The sequence below is a fragment of the Syngnathoides biaculeatus genome, chromosome 23 (assembly GCF_019802595.1).
Source record: "Syngnathoides biaculeatus isolate LvHL_M chromosome 23, ASM1980259v1, whole genome shotgun sequence".
Taxonomy (NCBI): Eukaryota; Metazoa; Chordata; class Actinopteri; order Syngnathiformes; family Syngnathidae; genus Syngnathoides; species Syngnathoides biaculeatus.
The window spans coordinates 18317903-18337899 of NC_084662.1; the positions used below are offsets into that span (position 1 = coordinate 18317903).

A 19997-nucleotide genomic window follows, 5' to 3' on the forward strand; every position below is an offset into this window, starting at 1 on the left:
CAAAGTGTCGTGACCTCCAAGTCAATCTACTCCTACCCACGTATACCCACGCCTTCCAGGAGAGAAAATAGGAGTCAAATATTGCCAACTAGAGCACATCGATACGTGGATAACAGAGTACACTTCACTTCACTGCTCTTCTCAGCTGCTGATAACACAATTGCACTCGTCTCCAGCAGCGCTGCGATGATTGATTTGTAATTGTTGACGTCAACACCTACGGCGTACCTTGGTGATCAGCAACTTGATGGAAATAGATGTTGTCACTGCCGACGTCAATGTAGACTCATAATGTTCATTATTCAACTCAATGAGGCCTGCAGACGGCGAATTGCAATGCGCATATCTACCACAAGAGGTCACTACACAATCATCTTCGGAAATGTTTTCTGGAAAGGCTTGCATGTGTTTATGGGGATCTATGACCATTTTTCCAGAAGCGCATTTGTGAGGTCACACGCTGATGCTGGATGAGAAGGACTTGGCTCTCACGCGCCACTTAAATTCATCCATAAGTGTTCTATTGGGTTGAGGTCAGGATCATGCAGGCCAGTCAAATTCATCAGAATCAGAATCAGATTTAATGGCCAGGTGTGTAAAACACACAAGGAATTTTTCTCTGGCAGTCGGTGCTGCCCTCGTACGACATACAGAACAGGGAACAACATAGCAACAAGAACACAAGAGACGTTTCTGTTTATCGGAACTATTCCTTATAAGACGTGCAAGATGAAAAATCTATATGGATAAGTGTGTTAACAATGTCAATTGTGCAAAGGGAGCAGTTTAAAGTGATGACTCGTGCAGTCTATAAAATATTTAAAAAAAAATCTCTCTCTCTCTCTCTCTCTCTCTCTCTCTCTATATATATATATATAATATATATATATATATATATATATATATATATATATATAATTACTAATACCAATACTGATTGGTCCTGTCCTAACACGGCACAAGGCAGAAAAATAGTAGGTTTGCTGATCAAGAATTTAATGACTTAATTGCCAGAGGGGAAAAACTGTTTGAATGCTTGCTACTTTCGACTTTCATTGATCTGTAGCGTTTTCCCGACGGAAGGAGCTGGAAGAGCTGGTGGCCAGGATGTGGGGGGGGGGAGGATCCTACCTGCTCTGGAGCTAGTTCGCGTTGCGTGCAAGTCCCCGAGAGTGGGTACCGTGTTGCCGACAATCCGTTCAATGGTTTTGATTCTCCGTTGCAGTCTGACTTTGTCCTTTTATGTGGCGGCCACAAAACAGACTGTGATGGAGGTACACAGTACTGATTGTGTGACCGCTGTGTTGAGCTTGTGACAGCCCGTACTTCCACAGAAGCCGCAAGAAGTACATCCTTTGCTGGGCTTTTTGGAGGATGTAGTTGATGTTAGTCTCCCACTTCAGTTCCTTCGAGACTGTAATTCCCAAGAACTTGAAGGTCGTGACGGTTGACAAGACAGTTGGACAGCGTCAGGTGCAGTTGTGGTGAAGGATGCCTCCTGAAGTCCACAATCATCTTCACGGTCTTTAGAGTGTTCAATGCCAGGTTGTATTGACCACACCAAAGGTCCAGTCTCCCCGCTTCCTGTCGATACACAAACTCGTCGCCGTCTTTGATGAGGCAGATGACCTTGGTGTCATCTGCGAACTTCAGGAGTTTGACAGTCGGATGCCACGAGGTGCAGTCGTTCATGTAGAGCGAGAAGAGCAGAGGGGAGAGGACACAACCTTGGGGTGCCCCGGTGCTGATTGTGTGTGGATGAGGTGGTGTACCCCAGCCTCACCTGCTGTGTCCCTCCCGTCAAGAAATTATAAATCCACCGGGAGATGGCAGGCGAGACGGTGAGCTGGAGAACGTTGGAGGCGAGGAGTTCAGGGATGATGGTGTTGAACGCTGAGCTGAAGTCCACGAACAGGTTCCTCGCATGTCAAGATGTTCAAGGATGAAGGGCGGAACCATGTCATGCCAGAGCCACATCAAACACTCTCATCTGTGTCTTTATGAACCTTCATTTGTGCACTGATTCAAGAGTCATCTCAGACCACATTAGGACCATCTGTAAACTGCTTCCACAAAGTTTGAAACGTCAAAATTATTGAGAGGGTTGAGGTTGCACATCACCAGAGCTGCTCACCTTCTGCTGGCAGCCGGGTCCCCCCCAGGACATGTCTCAAGGTCAGTGGGAGGCACAAAACCATTATCATTATCATTACACTGATTTTCATCCCCAAACTCAAATCAGTTTAGCTAAGTTATTCCACAGAGATGGGTCGTCAATAATAATAATTTTTAAAAAAAAAAAGCTCTAACCCCTCCTGGAGCCTCTGGTCGGCTGACCTAAGGCACCAGGCAGGTGTGTAGGTAAGGTGGGGTTAGACCATTTCATTAAAGATTCGAAAAACAAAAAAATCATCTTAAAATGAACTCGGTGTTGCTGCTCAGGAAGCCAGTCAATTGGAGTTACAGTATATGCTCCCTCCTACGTGCTCCAGTTAGGAGGTGAGCGACGGAATTCTGAGCCAGCTGGAGACACCTCGTCGAGTGTTTTTTTTTTCCTCCGGCCATTCATCATTGTTTTCCAGAACAGTATTTTTATTTTATTTTGACCTGAGATTTCAAGCCTTGCGACACGCCTCGTGTGTCTTTTTCGGGCTGACACAAGTAAACACAACATGTAAAGGATTTCACAATAAAATAGTAATTACATGACGACGCGTCCAAGAAAAGGAGCCTACGCAGATGTTACACAATAGCGCACACACCCCACGCTACTTGTTTGCGTACCGAAAAAGATTTTTTTTCCCCCAAATATGTTGTGTTTACTGACACCCAGCCAACATGCAAACCAGGATGCGTCCACGCTTCAAAATAAAGAAAACATTCACGTTGATTCTCTTGAGTTAAGGTTTCAACCTGCAGCTCCAGACAAAGCGTCTCAGTGTTTTCAAGCCGCCTAAGGAATGGGATAAATCCAAGGCCACATAATCCGCAAGATTTTAGGTCCACTGGTATTTTAGTGTGTGTGTGTGTGTGTGTGTGTGTGTGTGTGTGTGTGGGCAAATCCGGCAGGTAGAGCGGCTCAAATACGTGCATGGACACATGAGCATTGATGCACTGCGTGTCTGGTTTGTTTGCAGGCAAGGAGTCTGAGGGGTGGGGGGGGGTGGTTGGTCTGGCCGCCGGTTTGGTGTGTGCGTGTGTGTGGGTGTAGTTTTTTAACAGGGCAACGCTGTTTGCAGCTCGGAGCGGCCTGCGGTACACCCACAGGAAATCTCATGTTGCTGCCAGCCACTCAAAGTAAACACATCTGTACGCACCCAAGTGGCCACCTCGGCTCCACGCAATCATTTCTATACGCACGGGTTCACGGATACTCATCAAACGAGTCGTGCTGAACTCATTTTTTGATCACGTTAGCCACGTTGGGCCAAATGTGGATTTTCGAAGGTGTCGTATGTAGATAGTTGTGTTGCTTTGGATCTCTCCTGTATTATAGCCGAGAACAAAATGCGGTCCTTACATGGAGAGAATGAAGACAGAAGAAAGTTTTAATCAAAATGGTGAAACAAAAAATGCAATGTTATGAGAACAAAGTGTGCATATTATGATAATGATGATGATGATTATTAAAACATTTTTGCCTTGTTGAGAAAAAAGTCTCCTAACAGGCCACTATCAAGGAAATAACACTTCTTTTTTGTTTAACGCATTAAACAAAGGGCAAAGAAGATGTACCCTCTTGCGGGCAGCGTCCCAAAACTGGGACGGGTATAGATATGTTTATTCATTAATTCTTATTCTAGAACGACACTTACACATTAATAATACTGATGGATTAGCATTTTGAAGACAAATGGGTTAAGGTTGTTTCCAATGTAGTTGTAGTTTAGCGTTATTATATCGGCAAAAAGACCTTTTTTCAATGAAAACACCTGTGATATATTAATCTCATCTAGTAACAACATCTAATATTTGTATTTCAAAACAAATTTCGCCCCTTTGGGAAGAAATAGAAATATTGGCAATTGAAAAAAAAAATGGACCTGGGTGTTCGAAAGCAATGTGAATGTTTTTTGTCTTTTGCATGTACTTTTTTTTCCTGGAAGTTCTACTCTACGAGTGGACAGCATAATTCATTGTTGTTGTTTTTTTTTTTTTTCCTCCTGTGTATGTTTTTGTCTGTTCCCGTTGACCATCCTTGTCCTTTCTTCGCCATGTGTGCCCTGAAGGTGCCGAGCATAGTGATTGTAACTTTTATTTTTTTTTTTATTTCCCTGATGAGCACTGGGGCATAAACAACTTGCAAAGCACCAACTCTGCCTGGCAACAGGTGACCACAGAAATTCTGCTGATGGGTTGATTTGTTGCACTCGTGTATTTTAGTCCAGCGTGCGCTTTGTTGGGGTTTTCAGTGGCGTTGTCGCTGTTCTATATTTGAGTTTGGTTATACTATACCATTGCCTTAAATGTCGCATTCTCGTGCATTTTGGTTTGTGACAGCGGTCACGTAATGCCCGCGTTTGGGTCGACATGCTCAAAAGCACCTCGTGGAGTGGTTTGATTTTCATACAAAGCCCCAAATACCTGCGCATTTACACATGTGGGCTTATTTGTGTGTTTACACTCACGGCTGCAATGTGCTCAACATGTGTTTGGCTTCCCTCCCTCACTGCCACCAAACCGCAGCAGACCAACGAAGACTTTCACTCCTTGCTTTGGACAGAAAGGAAGAAATATAACGTTGGTGTGCCCCTCTGCTAATTGCGTCTCGTTTGTGCAACCCGATGTTCTACTTCTCTTTGGGTGGGCCGTCGGGAAGCCTGGGAATTAGAGCATCTATTTGCGTCAGCTTATGGATTTCCATAAGCGTGACCTTGGAACATTAAATCTCGATGGTATTTAATCCTCAGCAAAGCGCAACGCTGTGATCAATCCATAAATCCAACCCGGGGCTGGTGGACTTTTCACTCGTCAGGTCCTGTTACGATCAGACAAACTGAGTATTATAAATAGTTGTGGGCTGATTATATTTCCGTTTTATGTTCAACACGATATTTGTGTTCACGGGTCCGGGTGGCCGTTACATGGTCCACGGGTCATAGGTTTCCCACCCCAACCTTAACTGCTCGGCCTGATTTAGCTGAGTATAAGTTTACAGAAGTGGTACTCAGCGAAGTAGACGTTGTTGAGTTGAGTTATTTTTCCAACATATGTAAGGCAAACGGCCCCATTTGTTCTCATCAAGGGAGACGGCGACAAACAAACCGCGAGGGTCACAGATCATTAAACGTAGACACGCCGTGCCTCAGACCAGCATGTTCCACGTTCTTGAACTTCGCCGCTCAAATGCGGCAGAAAGAAGAAACACAAAAAAGCGGGATGAATGCAATATTTTTATATATATTTCTTCAGGATGATTGCAACAGCAAAGAGCATTGCAGAACAACAACAACAACACAAACACACACGCACGCACGCACGATGCAGCTGGATGAAGCAATGCAAGTTATTCCCTTTTTCATTTAATTTAAATGCGGTGCTTTCTTTTCTCAGTCCGACCAGTGCACCGTGTTTGAAAGCTTAAAAAAAAGAGAGAGCAATCAGAAAAATAAATACTGTACAACACCGTAGATGTCAAACTAGATTAAAAAAAAAAAGATCATGCTTTTGTCCATATTAACACTTGACTGGGCCACCGACACATCATCTGTCAATCAATAAATCTTTTGTATTTCTATATACAGTACATAGAGCTCAAATAAAGTGCCTTCCATTCAAATCAGTTCAGTTCCTGAAGAAGAAAAAAAGAGGATTTGGAGCCAGCATCCATAGAAGTATGATCAGATAGAAAGGACCATTCAACAATATTTCGGTGAACTATTGAGAGTCTGTATGTGTGTGTAAATATATGCGTGTAGTTATATGTGTGTAGGAACGGGAATACCCTTTCTGTCTGATCACAATCGAGCACATATCCAAACAAAAAGCACCATTTTTCAAAAAATGACTTCCGATCTGGATGACCCACACCTGATACCACCCGCTTCGTACATTACCAGATCCAATTGTTGAGGTTTAATGGACGACATTTTTTTTTTTTCATGGCAGCTACTTTTGGAGTCCCCCTGAGAACATGGCAGAGACACAAAGACCATGGAAGCATAGATGCTTCTTTTCAACATAGAGACGAAAGAGATTGGAGGTACACAATAACCAAACACAGCTTTTCAACAATTTGGCACCCACATCAGCTTTTTCTCTGACTGCATTGTTTATTGATCACTATTATGTTTTACTAAGACGGCACAGCGGCTCAGCTGGTAAAGCGTTGGCCTCACAGTTCTGAGGACCCAGGTTCAATCCCGGCCTGCCTGTGTGGAGTTTGCGTGTTCTCCCCTTGCCTGCGTGGGTTTTTCTCCGGGCACTCCGGTTTCCTCCGACATCCCAAAAACATGCAGCATTAATTGGTCACTCTAAATTGCCCCTAGGTGTGCTTGTGAGTGCAGTTGTTTGTCTCGATGTGCCCTGCGATTGGCTGGCAACCAGTTCAGGGTGTACCCCGCCTCCTGCCCGTTGACAGTTGAGATAGGCTCCAGCACTCCCCGCGACCCTCGTGAGAATAAGTGGCAAAGAAAATGGATGGATGGATGTTTTACTAAGTATATGGCACAAATCCTTTTGACTCCTACTATGCTAGTGATCCATTTGCAGATATTGATAGTACTGAGCTACTGGGTGCTCAATTGTGACTGCAAGAAACAAGTTGCCACGTAGCTGTAGAGGATTCCAATTGTAATTTAGCTGGCAACCCAGTGGAATTTTGCTTATCCGGAGGGAAGGCTGTGGAAAATAATGGACTCCCATCTTGGTAAACAGCGTGTAAATTTTAGTTGTAACCAGCATTAAAGAACTAACTCAACAGATTTTATCTTCTAATTGTTCCCCAGTGTTATGTTTAAACTCCACCCAAATCAATTTCGTGCCTCCTAGGTCTGTGAGATGATTGAAAAAATATAATGAAGCTCATGATAATATGTTAAATATCCTGATTTGTATGTCTCAGAGGGTTTCATGACTGCTGTTGCCATATTTATGTATGGATTATGTCTGTCATTGTTTTCCTCGGCTGTCTACGATAATAGAGCCCTTTCCTGTACACCTAATATACTGTATATTTCATTTAATTGTGTAGCAGCGTCACTGCGAGTATAACCAGCCTGTACGTCTCCATTCCCTCGTGCCAAAACTAAACGGAGCACAATCAGGTTCTTCTTGTGCTTTTGAAAACACCATTAAAGACACTAGCAGGTGCAAAACCGAATACAAGGCGCTCCAATTTTGTATTGTTGACTTCCTTCTCTGGAGCCTCCCGTGAGGAGATCGGGGAAGGTTTTCTCTTGGTAATGCGTGATAAATGGCCGCCGCATGCTTGAGACAAATTGTACATGACTTTTAAAGGTAGGCCGTCATTTTGGCTGCGTTCCATCAGTACTCCCTGGCCTCCTCCAGTTCATTCATGAACACATCTTCGTGGGGGTTCTCTGCGCACTTCAGGCCGTTGTTGGGCGGTCGGACGGCGTGGAAGCGGCTCCAGTCACCCTTGCACAGGATCCAGGGCAGCACGTCCACTTTGAAGTGCAGCTCCGGCGAGAACTCGGTGCTGATCAAGTTGGGCATGCCGGCGCCTTTCCCCCTCGTGATGAGCCGGCCGCGGTCGTCGTAGCAACAGTGTTGTGCCGCCAGCGTGGACGAGTCGCCGGAGAGCGCCGAGCGGATGCAGCCGCGGGCCGACGCCTTGTAGATGTCGAGGCGCTCCTTGGGGCCGCTGGCGTCGCGCCATCGGAACGTCTGCCCGTGAGAGTCGTCGTAGACGCTGACCACCGTGTACGCCACCGCGGAGGGGAAGGAGCAAGGGCAGCTGGGCAGCTCCAAGAACACCTGGCGGAGGTACCGCTGGAGAAAGTCGCTCTTGCAGTTCAGCCACTTTTCGCAGCTGTCCACATCTGGAACAAAGAGGCCACCGGCTGATGAACACGTGCGCCGCTTGTTGACATTCACAATTATTTGTACAGTAATTCTCCATTTATCGCAGGGTTTAGGTTCCGGAACACCCCCGCAATAGGGGAAACCTGTGAAGTAGCGGATGCATATTCTTTTTAATGATGTACAGTACAAACAGTTTATAGCTGTTTGAACCTGCCAAGACTCTTATTAATCTTCCCCCCGGTCTTATTAATCTTTACCATATTCTTACAAACAATCTTGAAACTCAGCTTGAAAACTCCCAAGTAGTCATGCACCTTTTATTCCTTATGTTCAAAGTGTGTGGGAGAGGTGAAACTATTTTTTTTTTAAAGTTTGTTCATGTTTTTTCCAGCCCAGACATGAAAGGGGGGTTCACTGCAAGCTGATTGGCCATAGATTTTTAACAACTTGTCAGGCCTGCAATACAACAGTCTTTGGAGTGAAAACCCAATCACAGATCCAACTTTGCTTTTGTACTCAATGTGGTCACGTGACAAAAGCGCACAAATCTGAATCATCTGAATCTGCGCCAACAGATGCGGTACTCAGTTGCTCTTTGCGTCACTCACTTGGAACAAATGAAAGTGAGGCAAGCGTCGCATCTATATTGCGTGAATTATTGTGTTGATATATATTTTTCAAAAATAAAAGGCGAATTAATATAAAATATTTTTGTATGGATTAAAAAAAAAATTATGCCTGGTACTGTTAGGTGAATAGATATCCAGTGGCCACGATGTGATGAAATCCTTCTTAGGCAGTCGACATCTCGAAGGATGTGGGCTTTACAACTACAGGATCACAGTTCAAGTAAATTAGCTAATCTGTGTCCTGCCGACTTTTGAGGTGTCCTTGGGCAAGGCAAGGCACCCCCTTCTTTACTGATCACTGCTTTGCATTCACTTTTCATTCCCCGATCTTTCCTCACCTGCATGCGTGTGAACTGGTTCTTTGCTCGATGTGCAACACAAACGATTCAGCGGCGTGTAAATTGAGGGATTCTATCGAGTATCTAAAATTAACCCATTTGTTGGCAGTGTCCCATTTTTGGGACACCATGATTTTCACGCATTATATCCTTCAGTATATCAAAATATTTAAGTGTTTTAATCTGAAGCCATAATTTGGTATCAGGAGAGGATAACTCGTCGCTCAAAGTTAGCACGGAGTTATTTCCCTTTCCTTCCTGACCCAACATGGCTGCCTCAAGTACACATGGAGCGTTTTCCAAGAGAAGAAAGGGAGAAAGGTCAGTATGCAACCAAGTTTGTCTTCAAAATGGTTATTCATCAGTATTATTAATGCGTGAGTGTCGTTCTAGAATAAGAATGAATTGATAAACATATCTCTAGTATGTACCACTTCACAGAACTGATAACATACCAGTCCCAGTTTTGGGATGCTGCCCGCGAGAGGGTACATCTTTTTTGCCCTTTGTTTTATGTGTTAAACGAAAAAGAAGTATTTACTTGATTGTGGCCTGTTAGGAGACTTTTATTTCAATAAGGGAAAAAATTGCCACCCTGCCCATGAATGGGTTAATTTCAAATGATCAACTGACCTGTTCCAAATGGCTCGGTGCCATTTTCCATGTCAAAAGGAAAAGGCTCGACCACAGTGTTGACTTCACCTGCATGGAGAATATTGGTTGGAGATGAACATCCCGAAATGATAGCGAGTTCCATTTTTTTTTTTCATTTTTAAACTCACCAGGACAAGGCTCCAGGTCACACTTCGAGGCTTCTGTCAGAGTACACGAGTAGCCACATGACTTTGTCCTCTTCCTCTCTCCAGGTCCACATGTGACCGAACAAGGAGACCACGGAGTCCACTCATCAGCCTCCTTCTCTGCGGGAGTCACAAACACAAAGTCAGATGAGTCTTTTCGACTTGCATTTGAGGTCTGCGCTACAATATAATTGACATGTTGACAGTGCTTATGCGAAGATGAGAGCAGCTTGGCAGTGAAAAACAACAATCTTCAAAGGATTTATGGGGATCATGAACCCAAACAGTGGAGAATTTTGCATCGCCGCGAACTCAACGTGCACTTGAGCGCTTGAAGCCAGAATACGTTCAAAGTTTCCAGGCTGTGTCATTCCATAGAAGTGACCATTTTCTCTTGATCTAACCTTTCCCATACTGAGCCAAATTCTTTTTGAGAGGCCTGAAGGCCTGAATTAGAGAGAGAGGCTCTGCTGCGGCTCTCCGCGTCTGCGCCACGTTTTCTTGTGGTGTTAATAACACTGAAAACAAGCCACTCTTGATTAAAGGCGAAGCGGGTGCAGAAATACCAGCTTGGGTGTAGCACGCATCCAATTTGACTTTGTGGGCGTTGCCACCTCGCCATGTGGCCGTACGGGAACGAGCTCTCAGGAGCGTCTTAATTACAGAAGAAGGCTATGGCAGACGTCCATGATTTATATGCACAAGCCTTCAGAAGTGACCACTTAATGGGCATTGTTGCCGCTGGCTGGCACGTCGTCCGTGTGCCGTCGCAGCGAGGGAGATGTTTACGGGCAAAAAGCTGTTTTTGGGTACCTTCTCCAGCGTGATGCCGACAATAATCTCAAAAACCTCTCCGTTATTTGCAAATGACGCTCGGCCGAGCCCATGAAAACGGGTTCTTTCTTTTAACCGTGGATGGCGTTTTCCTCTAATAACACGCAAATATGCGCGCGAGCTGACACGACATTTTCAGATCAGGCAAAACAGAAGGGGAAAGATAGCTGTTGAAGTTATGTGGAACCCAGAAAGCCCCCCCCTCCCCTTAGAAATTCTTGAGCTGGCTCAAAAGGCCGAGGGCCGTTCGGATGCTGGGGGGAGCCCGTGGGGACCCGGGGAAGGATGAAAGGGCCATCGGAATGGCCCCTGTCAGTCTGCGTTCCCAATGTGCCCTCTAATTGTCCACAAAGCAGAGGGCTGTTTTGTCTCCGAGAACAGTGGCCGCCTCACGCTGCCATTAGCGAGCGCATCCCAGCCATCTTCAAAAGGCGACCATCGCGAGCAGTGTCCACTTCAAAGTGGCCAGAACCCGCAATGTTTGGATGGTCGAGTGCTCCTTCTGCCTCGCACGCCGACATTGTTTGCTGCTCTGGGACCGTTTGTCATGCGGCTTTGCGAAAACCCCTTTGTGGCTCTATATTGCTCGGCCATTCCCATTATGCCTTCCCTCTTCGTCCAAGTATGTATTCCAAAATATTACCCTGATGTGTGAGATAAAGTGTTGCTAAGAAAGCGGACAAGGGCAAAATTTACCATAGTAGGTCTGCACTGGATCCCAGCCTTCGTTCCAGTAATTACCCCAATCCCCACCCACTCCGCTGAGTGAGGGCTCCTCGCTGCCATAGAGCGAATACTCGTCCTCCTCTTCCTCGCTGGTTTCTTCCATGGTTGAGCGGCTGTTGCTGTCCTCGCTGGAGTCGGTGTAACTCCAGAAAAGCGGCCAGAAAAGCTTCTTCCCCCCAACCCAGTCTACTGACGAAGAGGGAGAGGAGGAAGACGACGGTATCCAGTCGCTGTCCTTGGCCAGGTCCATCTCCACCTCCATCTGAGGGTCGTCCACCACCTCAATGGTCACCTGGATTGGGACAGCATATGAACTGCATGAGTCAATATCATTTTCCTCTAAATTGTCTTTGGTGTCCTCATCAGAATCTCTCAGTCATCACGAAAATTTAGCAGAATAATGAACATCTTATTCAAAGTGGTCAAACATTAACACACATGCCAGTGCAACGATTAACCTCTTAAAATGTGGTTTGCTCATTTTATACCATCCCCCCCTCACCATTGTGACATACAGCATTAAAAAAAATTATCCTGAATTATGATGTTTTCATGGACATTACCACCAGCCAGTCTGCTACATGCAGAATGTGACGAAACCCAGACAACAGGTTAGTGGACTATGGTGTACGGAGCGATAACAAGCAGAACTACAGGTTGATGACAAGATGGTTTGAACCTGAACTTGGGGAAATTCTTTTTTCTGCATGGCTCGTGTTTTTGGACACAAGTGAAATACAGGTCCAGTATGTTTTCATATAATATGATAGATGTAAACCCAAATGAAGCCAGAACATTGGATATTTTCCATCCATTCATCCATTATCTACCCATTTTCCGGGTCAGGTCGCGGGAGAAGTAGCCTCAGCAGGGATACCCAGACTTCCCTTTCCCTAGCCACTTCTGGAGGGATCCCGAGGCGTTCCCAAGCCAGCTGAGACACATAGTCCCTCCAGCGTGTCCTGGGTTGTCCTTGGGGTCTCTTTCCAGTGGGACATGCCTGCAACACCTCACCAGGGACGCCCCAGCCACCTCATCTGGCTCCTCTCAATGCGGAGGATATTTTCATTTTCATGATTCTCAACTGAATCATGTTGCTCCATGAAATGGCACCATGTGCTCATTAAATGCTAAAACAAGTCTTAAATGTCATGTGTCGGCAAGCACAAGCGTTTTGCTGTAAATTTATAAAAAAAAAAAAAACATTAAAAAAAACCCCCCAAAAAACAGTAGCTTGAAAGACTAGTATGGACTTCTACTAGCACAAAATCCGCTTTTCCCAATTAATATAAAAGTCAAATAATACATGAGCTAAAAGCTGGAATGGGGGCATTGCAGAGGTAGGCCATGAGAGGCAGCCTTGCAAATCGGATCAATAAATCTTGTGTAGCATGTGAAATTCATCCATTTCAAATGTTGTCACTGTCTCCAGTGTCTCCTTGTTTGTGTCACTTTTTGACAGCATACTCAGATGCTGCCCCCCATCCACGACGGTGAGATCTTTCATTTGCACTCCGAAAAGTTGAAGCGCGTCATCGTCTCGCCGTCAGCTTTAGCTCTTACGATGTCGTCACAGGAAGCGAAGCGTCCAATGACGGCGCCGGTGACGATATCGTCAGGCATCCCCTCTCCTCCGATGTGCGCGAGCCAGCCAGACGTGAGCACTTAGGCACTCAAAAACCCTCTCAAGGAGACAATGTGAGCATTTGTTCCGAGCAACTACTTCTCATTATCTCTGTGAGTCATCGTAGATGCTACAGTGCGGCTGCAAAGAGTCAGGAGGAAGTAACTTTTTTTTTGGGGGGGGGGAAGAGATATTATTTTACTGTCTCGGATGAAACAGGATGGATGGGATTTGTGCTACTTCGCTAGGTACGCATGCACTAACCCCAAGAGTTTGAACGTTTATCGTGCACGACTTGTCACGAGAAAACACTTTGATTCATATTCATGTACTGCATATAGAAATGTATTTTCCCAACAGGCCATTGGGGAGTAATGTGCCACACTCACCTGTATGTTGGGGTTCTGAGAATTCAGATCAGCATTTGCCAAGTCTGGGTAGTTCTTTAAATCCAGGATGAAGGGCTTGGTCTCCTCCTCAGGTTCTGGCTGAGGAAGCAGTCCAACTGAGCGGTGTTGAGGGTGGGGCCACTTTTTCTGATGGCCGTGAGGCTGAGGCACACTCTGGACCTGGTTCTGCTTGTTTAAGGCATCCGGGTCGTACTGGATCCCTCCGCTTTGAACTGGGTGGCCGTCACCCTGATAGCAAATGAGCACATTGTGAAAATGTTGCAATGTGCGTCTACGTCAAATTGATGAATAGCTGTAGTTTCAATCATGACTCATTTAAAGTTAAATATCAAAATATCGATCTTTTGTCGGGTCTTGGTTGCCATGGCAATGTGTCCAGGATTTACAACCCAATAATGTGGGGGGGGGGGGCTCTACACAGCTTTGGGTGGGCGCTAAAATGTATTTTGATAAGGCATAAAGTCAGTCACCGCAACCTGTCGAAGGCTGCATTTCTGTCTGGAAAAAAAACTTCTGTCAGGACCCACCCCTGTCGGAAAGAACAAAAAGTATTTGGATCATAAAACTCTTGTCAGCAACCACCGTGGGACCCCCCCCGACGGTATAATAAGGACGTGATTGAGTATTCCGGAGGATTCCTTTTCCAGAAGATATGTGAAAAATGTCTGGTGCTTTGCAGATTGTTCACAAGAGACCCCAAAGGCATCCGCCTCACCGGCCAAGTGACTAACCGGCTTCGTGTATTTCATTCTCGTTTTTTTTTTTCCCACAACAGTCATGGCATCCAGGCCTCGGACAAAGAGGGGTCTGTGCCAGAGAGATCCTCTTTTAGCTTTAATGAGAGGGCCTGGGAGGCGTGAGACCCCTGTGCCCGGAGCTCGGCCCACTACGTCCACCACTTATTTTAACCTTAGTGGAAGAATGAGAGGACGAGAATAGAATCGACAAAAATAACAATTGCAATATCACACCCACACCGACTAATTTGCACTGTACTGGAAAACACCGGAAAGCGAGGTACTGTACATTTGCCACTCGGGGCCTCATGACCCTTTCTCCGCCGTTTACTAACTGACCTCAACATATGAGGGGACTGGAATTTGAAGATTGTACCAGTTTGTGGCCTACAAAGGGGGGCTACTAGAGGAAACGTCCACATTAATGACCAAACGGCTGATGATTTACAGTGACGGCAGCAAGGACGGGGCGTACTTTCACTCAGTGACTGTCCCATAAAGAAGTTATGCGGAGGATCAAACGCAAGCACGTGAATACAAAAAAGACGCTTGTCGAGCCCCATGAATGACAACACAAGACGGCCCCCCTACACAAATATAGGCACCGGGGTCGATGCGATAGTGAAAGAAGTTTCCTGCAGAGTATAATTCGAAACGCCCATCAAACGTCAATCGTTTTACTCCTCGCTTCAAGTAATCTAGTTTACAAATTGTGTCTTTCCAAATACTGGCTTCCATGCCAATTGACGTTGCCTCCATAATGAGGGATGGCAGCTCTCTTGAACATAAAAGCCTCAAAAATAATCCATCCATCCATTTTCTTTGCCGCTTATCCTCATGAGTGTAGCGGGGGAGTGCTGGACCCTATCCCAGCTTTTAACAGGCAGGAGGTGGGGTACAGCCTCAACTGGTTGCCAGCCAATTGCAAGGCACATTGAGACAAATGGTCGCACTTCCAATCACACCTAGGGGCAATTTAGAGGGTCCAATTAATGTTGCATGTTTTTGGGATGTGGGAGGAAAGGGGAGTGCCTGGAAAAAACCCATGCAGGCACGCATGTACACGCAAACGCCACACAGGATTGAACCTGGGACCTCAGACCTGTGAGATCAATGCTTTACCAGCTGAGCCACCATGATGACAATAATAATATCAGAAAAACTGATTCATTCCACCTTACAACGCGGCTCTGGAATTGATCCAAGAAGAGGGGTAGTAAGGCAAAATTGTTGGCAACTTGTGAGGAAAATGAAAGTAATATTCATATTCATGCTGTAGGGAAGCCCAATGTCTTCAAACCAAGGCTTCATCATAACCCAATGCAACTTTAGTTTATTATCACGTCATGTAGTATCATCAAGTGGGACGTAAACAGGGCATTCTAATCAACTGATAAATAAAGCATATGACAAATAAAATAACCATGTCCATAACGAGTGCAAACTTAAATGGAAGGTAAGAATTCTTTGCTAACCAATCAGCTGACAGCTGAACATGTACCGCTGTCCTCACACATGTACAAAACAAGGTCTCCTTTCCGACTAACACCTGGTACTCTCCAGATGAGGAAATACCCCCCCCACCCCCCCCCCGGCCACTATTGGAGGAAATGCAGTCATTTACTCTGCGCTTATTAACGTTGCATCACTGTCAAACATGTGCGCTCGCAGCCGTGTCATATCCCCACGTGTGCACCTTCCACCTACACCAACTGCAGAGTCGTATGGGAGTCTGCGTGCTTTCACATCTTGCTCATCTCCTCCTGCCGCACATCTGGATCCTGTGTTCTTCTGCATTGTATATCATCCTCTCGCTCCCCCTCATCTTCTGTGATCCTCCTCCACCTCCTCCTCCTTCATTCTGATCAAAGGCACAAAGGCTGACGGCATGCGGCGTGTTTAACAGCAGCGCCGTATGGATGCCGTCGGGGAACTTTGCCAGGTCTCAAGACAGCGTTCCCCCCTGCCTCCCAAAAACCTTGTTAAGAGATTCGAGCAAAACTACTCACTCTGTACTTAATTACAAGTACGTAGAGATGCTTAAAATAAATAAAAATAATTGCAACTCCTAATGTTAGGTGGAAATTACGGGATCAGCTCAGTAACCTGTAGTGATAGTAGTCATTTTTTGCAGAGGATAAGGAATCTATGCCAGTTAGTATTGATATATTGTTCATATATACATTCAGCTGCACCATTTGTGTTCAGATAGCCATTGCTTAAAGTGTTACATCGCCATGTACTTACTAGTTACTAAGATGTGAAGGCAAAGTTATTTCCTTGTTATACTGTATATACAGTACGCAACCTTTAATTCTCTTTTATATTTAAAATTCGACAGCCACTTACTTGGAAGTGCCATTAAATAGCTTTTGAAGTCAAGTGAGGACAGTTTGGGTTGCATTTTTTTAAAGGTATAGCGGACCCCTGCATACTTGTGGCTCAGCACCCACAAATTCACCCGTTTCTTTTTTTTTTTTTCATTTTTCACATCTGTGTTTTTTGTATTTTTTTTTAGGGGGAAGGATCTCTACAACACCTATTGTAAATTGATCCATGCTTATTCAAGAAACTTTTCTCCCTCATGTAATTATAAATGGCATCAATTATCCACAGATTTTCACTATTTGTGGTCCAGCCCAATCCTCCGCGAATAGTGAAGTTGACTTTAATGAGTTACCCTCCCCCTTCAAAATAAAACAAAATAATACTCAGGTACAGTACAGATATCTGACAAATATACAGGAACAATGTGTATGTGCGGCGTTGAATTCCCACTGTCGGAGTCTGGCTTTGGGTAAAGTTTAATCGAAATGTGCACGATGTCACACTCGGGTAAAAGAAACGAAATGCGGAGATGGGGCGAGTCCGGCAAATGTTGAGGTGAGCGATAATGTTGAAACTTTTGACGGGGGTGTGTTGAGGGCGAGCAGCGGGGGCAGATCTGATTTATGTGCATGCGCATATCAAAGGCCTCTGCACTTGGCTCTTTCCAAACCATTACAGAAGAACAATCAACGATTGCCCCCACTTTGATGGCCATCTTTTGCAAAAAAGGAAAAACAAATGGATGGCAGAATTGGGGCGAGGTTGTAGAGGTCACGATGGGAAAACAGATTTTAATATTCCACTCCACACGCCTCCTCTTATGTTATGTGTGTTTTTTTTTTGGGGTGGGGGGTGGACCCCAAAACAGGAAATTCCACATTAACACAAAAAAGGCCAATATAAACAATCAAAAGAATGACACTTGACCTGGACTGCAGTGCGACAGATTCCGAGGGGTGGCCTTATTCTGGTTACATAAGCATATCCTTACTGAGCGCCCCCCCCCCCCCTTGACTCGGCTTGTCCCCCCTCCTCCTCTTTCCTCTACTAATCTCTCCATCCAGCACTTACACACACACACACACACACACACACACCACACACACACACACACACACACACACACACACACACCGTTGGTCACAGTGAAGGTAGGACTGCAGCCGCTTTTTTTTTTTAGGGGGTGGGGGGTGAGCCACACAAGAAGGAGCTTCAAGTGAACCCTGACACAAACACACTTTGGTCAAACATCTCCACGTGCAATAAAAACACTAAACGGCGCCACACACTCAAATTGATGTGTTTGTGCAACATGTGCAAGAAAGAATGATGGACTTGTTCTTTTTAAGCGATGCCAAACTTCACGATATGTACATGGCAAGAGAGGTAAAAAGTAAATGGGCTGTGAAGGAATCTCTCGGTGGAACGAGTCGGTACATTTTATCTCTAAGTTGTTAAAAAGAAAACACAAGCTTACTCTGTTCAATTCTAAAGTGATGGATCGATGGGCGGACAGATACAGATCAATATCATTGTAATAATGTCTTTACTACACATAATGTATTTTTTAATTCACCCATCTATGCCAGGAATATATTGTGAAAAGCAAAGAAAAACATCTGTTCCACTAGATGGCAGAAGGTACATAATTAACCTGTTGATTTAAAATATTGGCTCAATAAAGGTTGACAAACACTCAACCCCATGAAAAAAAGTACTTCATTTGGTTGCACGTGATTAAAATGTGGTAAGATGACAATTTTCTACACTTCTAAAAAATAATAAAGATAATATACGTTTTGTTAAACACGTTTTAATCATGTGCAAGTGAAGGATATTTTGGAATTAAATAAAGTCAAAGGACTTTCTTCAGTAATTCACACTTTATGGCTAAATTACAGTCCAAAATGTAGCAACACAAGTTTACAGTCATTACTTTCTGTATAAAACACCAAATAATAGATTCCCACAAGGCAGTCACAAAGAATTCTAATTATTGAACTACTTTTAACATAAACTTGTGATTTTTAACGAAACCCATGAGCAAATGAACAGCTGATAGGGTGTTTGAAGTGAAGTTTCAAAGTTTGTCCCTCAGTATTTCCCTTGTCTTGAATCAGATGGGGGTGAAAAATAATACAAATCAAAATAAAGTAAAAAGTTACCTTGTGAGCAGCATTTCTGTGTCTGCTCGGGAAGGCCGAGGCCAAGCTCAGCAGCAGCACGGTGAACATGACAGGCGACATGTGAAGCCTCCTCACGACCTCCTGACGCATCTTCTTCGCGGGCAAGGTTGTCGTTGAAAACGTCCCAAACTCAAGTTAAGTATTCGGGGCCCCCCCTCTCCGCTCCGCACTCGTGGCCACCTTTGAAGCTAAACGGCGTCGGAGGCGAGCACTTGACGAAGATGCGCACGCGTGCTCTCCATATGTGTCAGCCAGCGGCTGCGAGCTCGACGCCTCCCTTGCCGGCTTCGGCTTTAAGTAGGCGCACGAAAAAGGGAGCCCGATAACGGCAAATCTCCCCGTCCGCACCGGCGACCGCTTATTCGACTACTTGAGCGCGTGAGTCACTCCGTCGCGGGTGGGTGCGTGTTTCCTTCCGATGCACGGACATCTGGAGCTCACGCTTTGCAGCTAGCAACGCCGCCGCCGCCGCCGCGAAGCGTCTCAAGCGTGAAGCCATTAAATAGTTTGAAGAAAGTTCATCCGCTGGCTCGGATCGGCCGAGTGCGCCGCCCAGCCATCCGCTGTCGGTAAACGGTTTTTTTTTTTTTTTTTTTTTTTACGCACGCAGTATACAGTACACGCGGCCCGAGTTGGGGGTGGGGGGATGCCCATTCATTAATAACAGCTGCGTGTGTGTGTGTGTGGGGAGTAACGAAATACCGACATAGCCTACTTCGTTACTTCAGTCTGTAGCGCCTCTCAAGTACATAATACTTTGATACGAGGTAGCTAACCTGAATCTAAATTGGGAACTGATCGATTAACACAATGCTAATTATTCTAAACTTCTATTGCAACTTTACTCTTAACTTGTGCACTTATTCCCTCTCAAAAGGTCTCTGAAATAATATTTCCCCTAATGAGTTAATGTTATCCTCATTTAAATAATCAAGCTACCAAATAAACTCCCCACTTTTTTTTTAACTGTTTTGCAGATAATCAAATAATAAACCTGGTTATGTAACAAAACAGTGTGAACATTTAATAACAAAATAAAGGATGGAAAATCAAATATGTATACACAACAAACAGTGAAATAAACAAAATCAACATAACAAGTACACAATGCAGACCCAAGCTAATCTGATTTAACTTACTTTAAGGGCCCAAACAAATATGAACATAGCCAGCAAAACAAATGAAATTCAAACCCCAATGTCTTTGTTTCAAATGGCAGGAGTGACAAACGTCGAGGGTTGGGAGGTAACGAGATACCGGCCTAGCCTACTTCGTTACTTCACTCCATTTATCTGTACTTCACCTACTTCACTGTCAACTGTTGTGTTTTGCCCCCTCCATCATTTCTTTGAACTGGATTTGCACACAGAATTAGTTGAACTCCAGAGAGTACCCCCTT

General features: G+C 44.9%; 1 protein-coding gene across 1 annotated transcript; it reads right to left on the reverse strand.

Moving 5' to 3' along the window:
* Positions 1 to 5417: 5417 nt before the first annotated feature.
* On the reverse strand, positions 5418 to 19141 carry ism2b (isthmin 2b). Its single transcript, XM_061812277.1, has 6 exons — positions 18578 to 19141; positions 13327 to 13575; positions 11284 to 11605; positions 9736 to 9873; positions 9587 to 9655; positions 5418 to 8003 (listed from the first exon to the last, which is right to left on the reverse strand). The coding sequence occupies exons 1-6, from the start codon at positions 18686 to 18688 to the stop codon at positions 7486 to 7488; spliced, it is 1407 nt and encodes a 468-aa protein (XP_061668261.1). The 5' UTR covers positions 18689 to 19141; the 3' UTR covers positions 5418 to 7485.
* Positions 19142 to 19997: the final 856 nt, after the last annotated feature.

Coding starts and splice junctions, on each gene's coding strand:
- ism2b (XM_061812277.1), bottom strand. CDS start 18,688: ATGCGTCAGGAGGTCGTGAGGAGGCTTCACATGTCGCCTGTCATGTTC. Junction 13,576..18,577: donor ACAGAAATGCTGCTCACAAG/GTAACTTTTTAC, acceptor ATTTGCTATCAG/GGTGACGGCCACCCAGTTCA. Junction 9,656..9,735: donor TGACCTGGAGCCTTGTCCTG/GTGAGTTTAAAA, acceptor TTCTCCATGCAG/GTGAAGTCAACACTGTGGTC.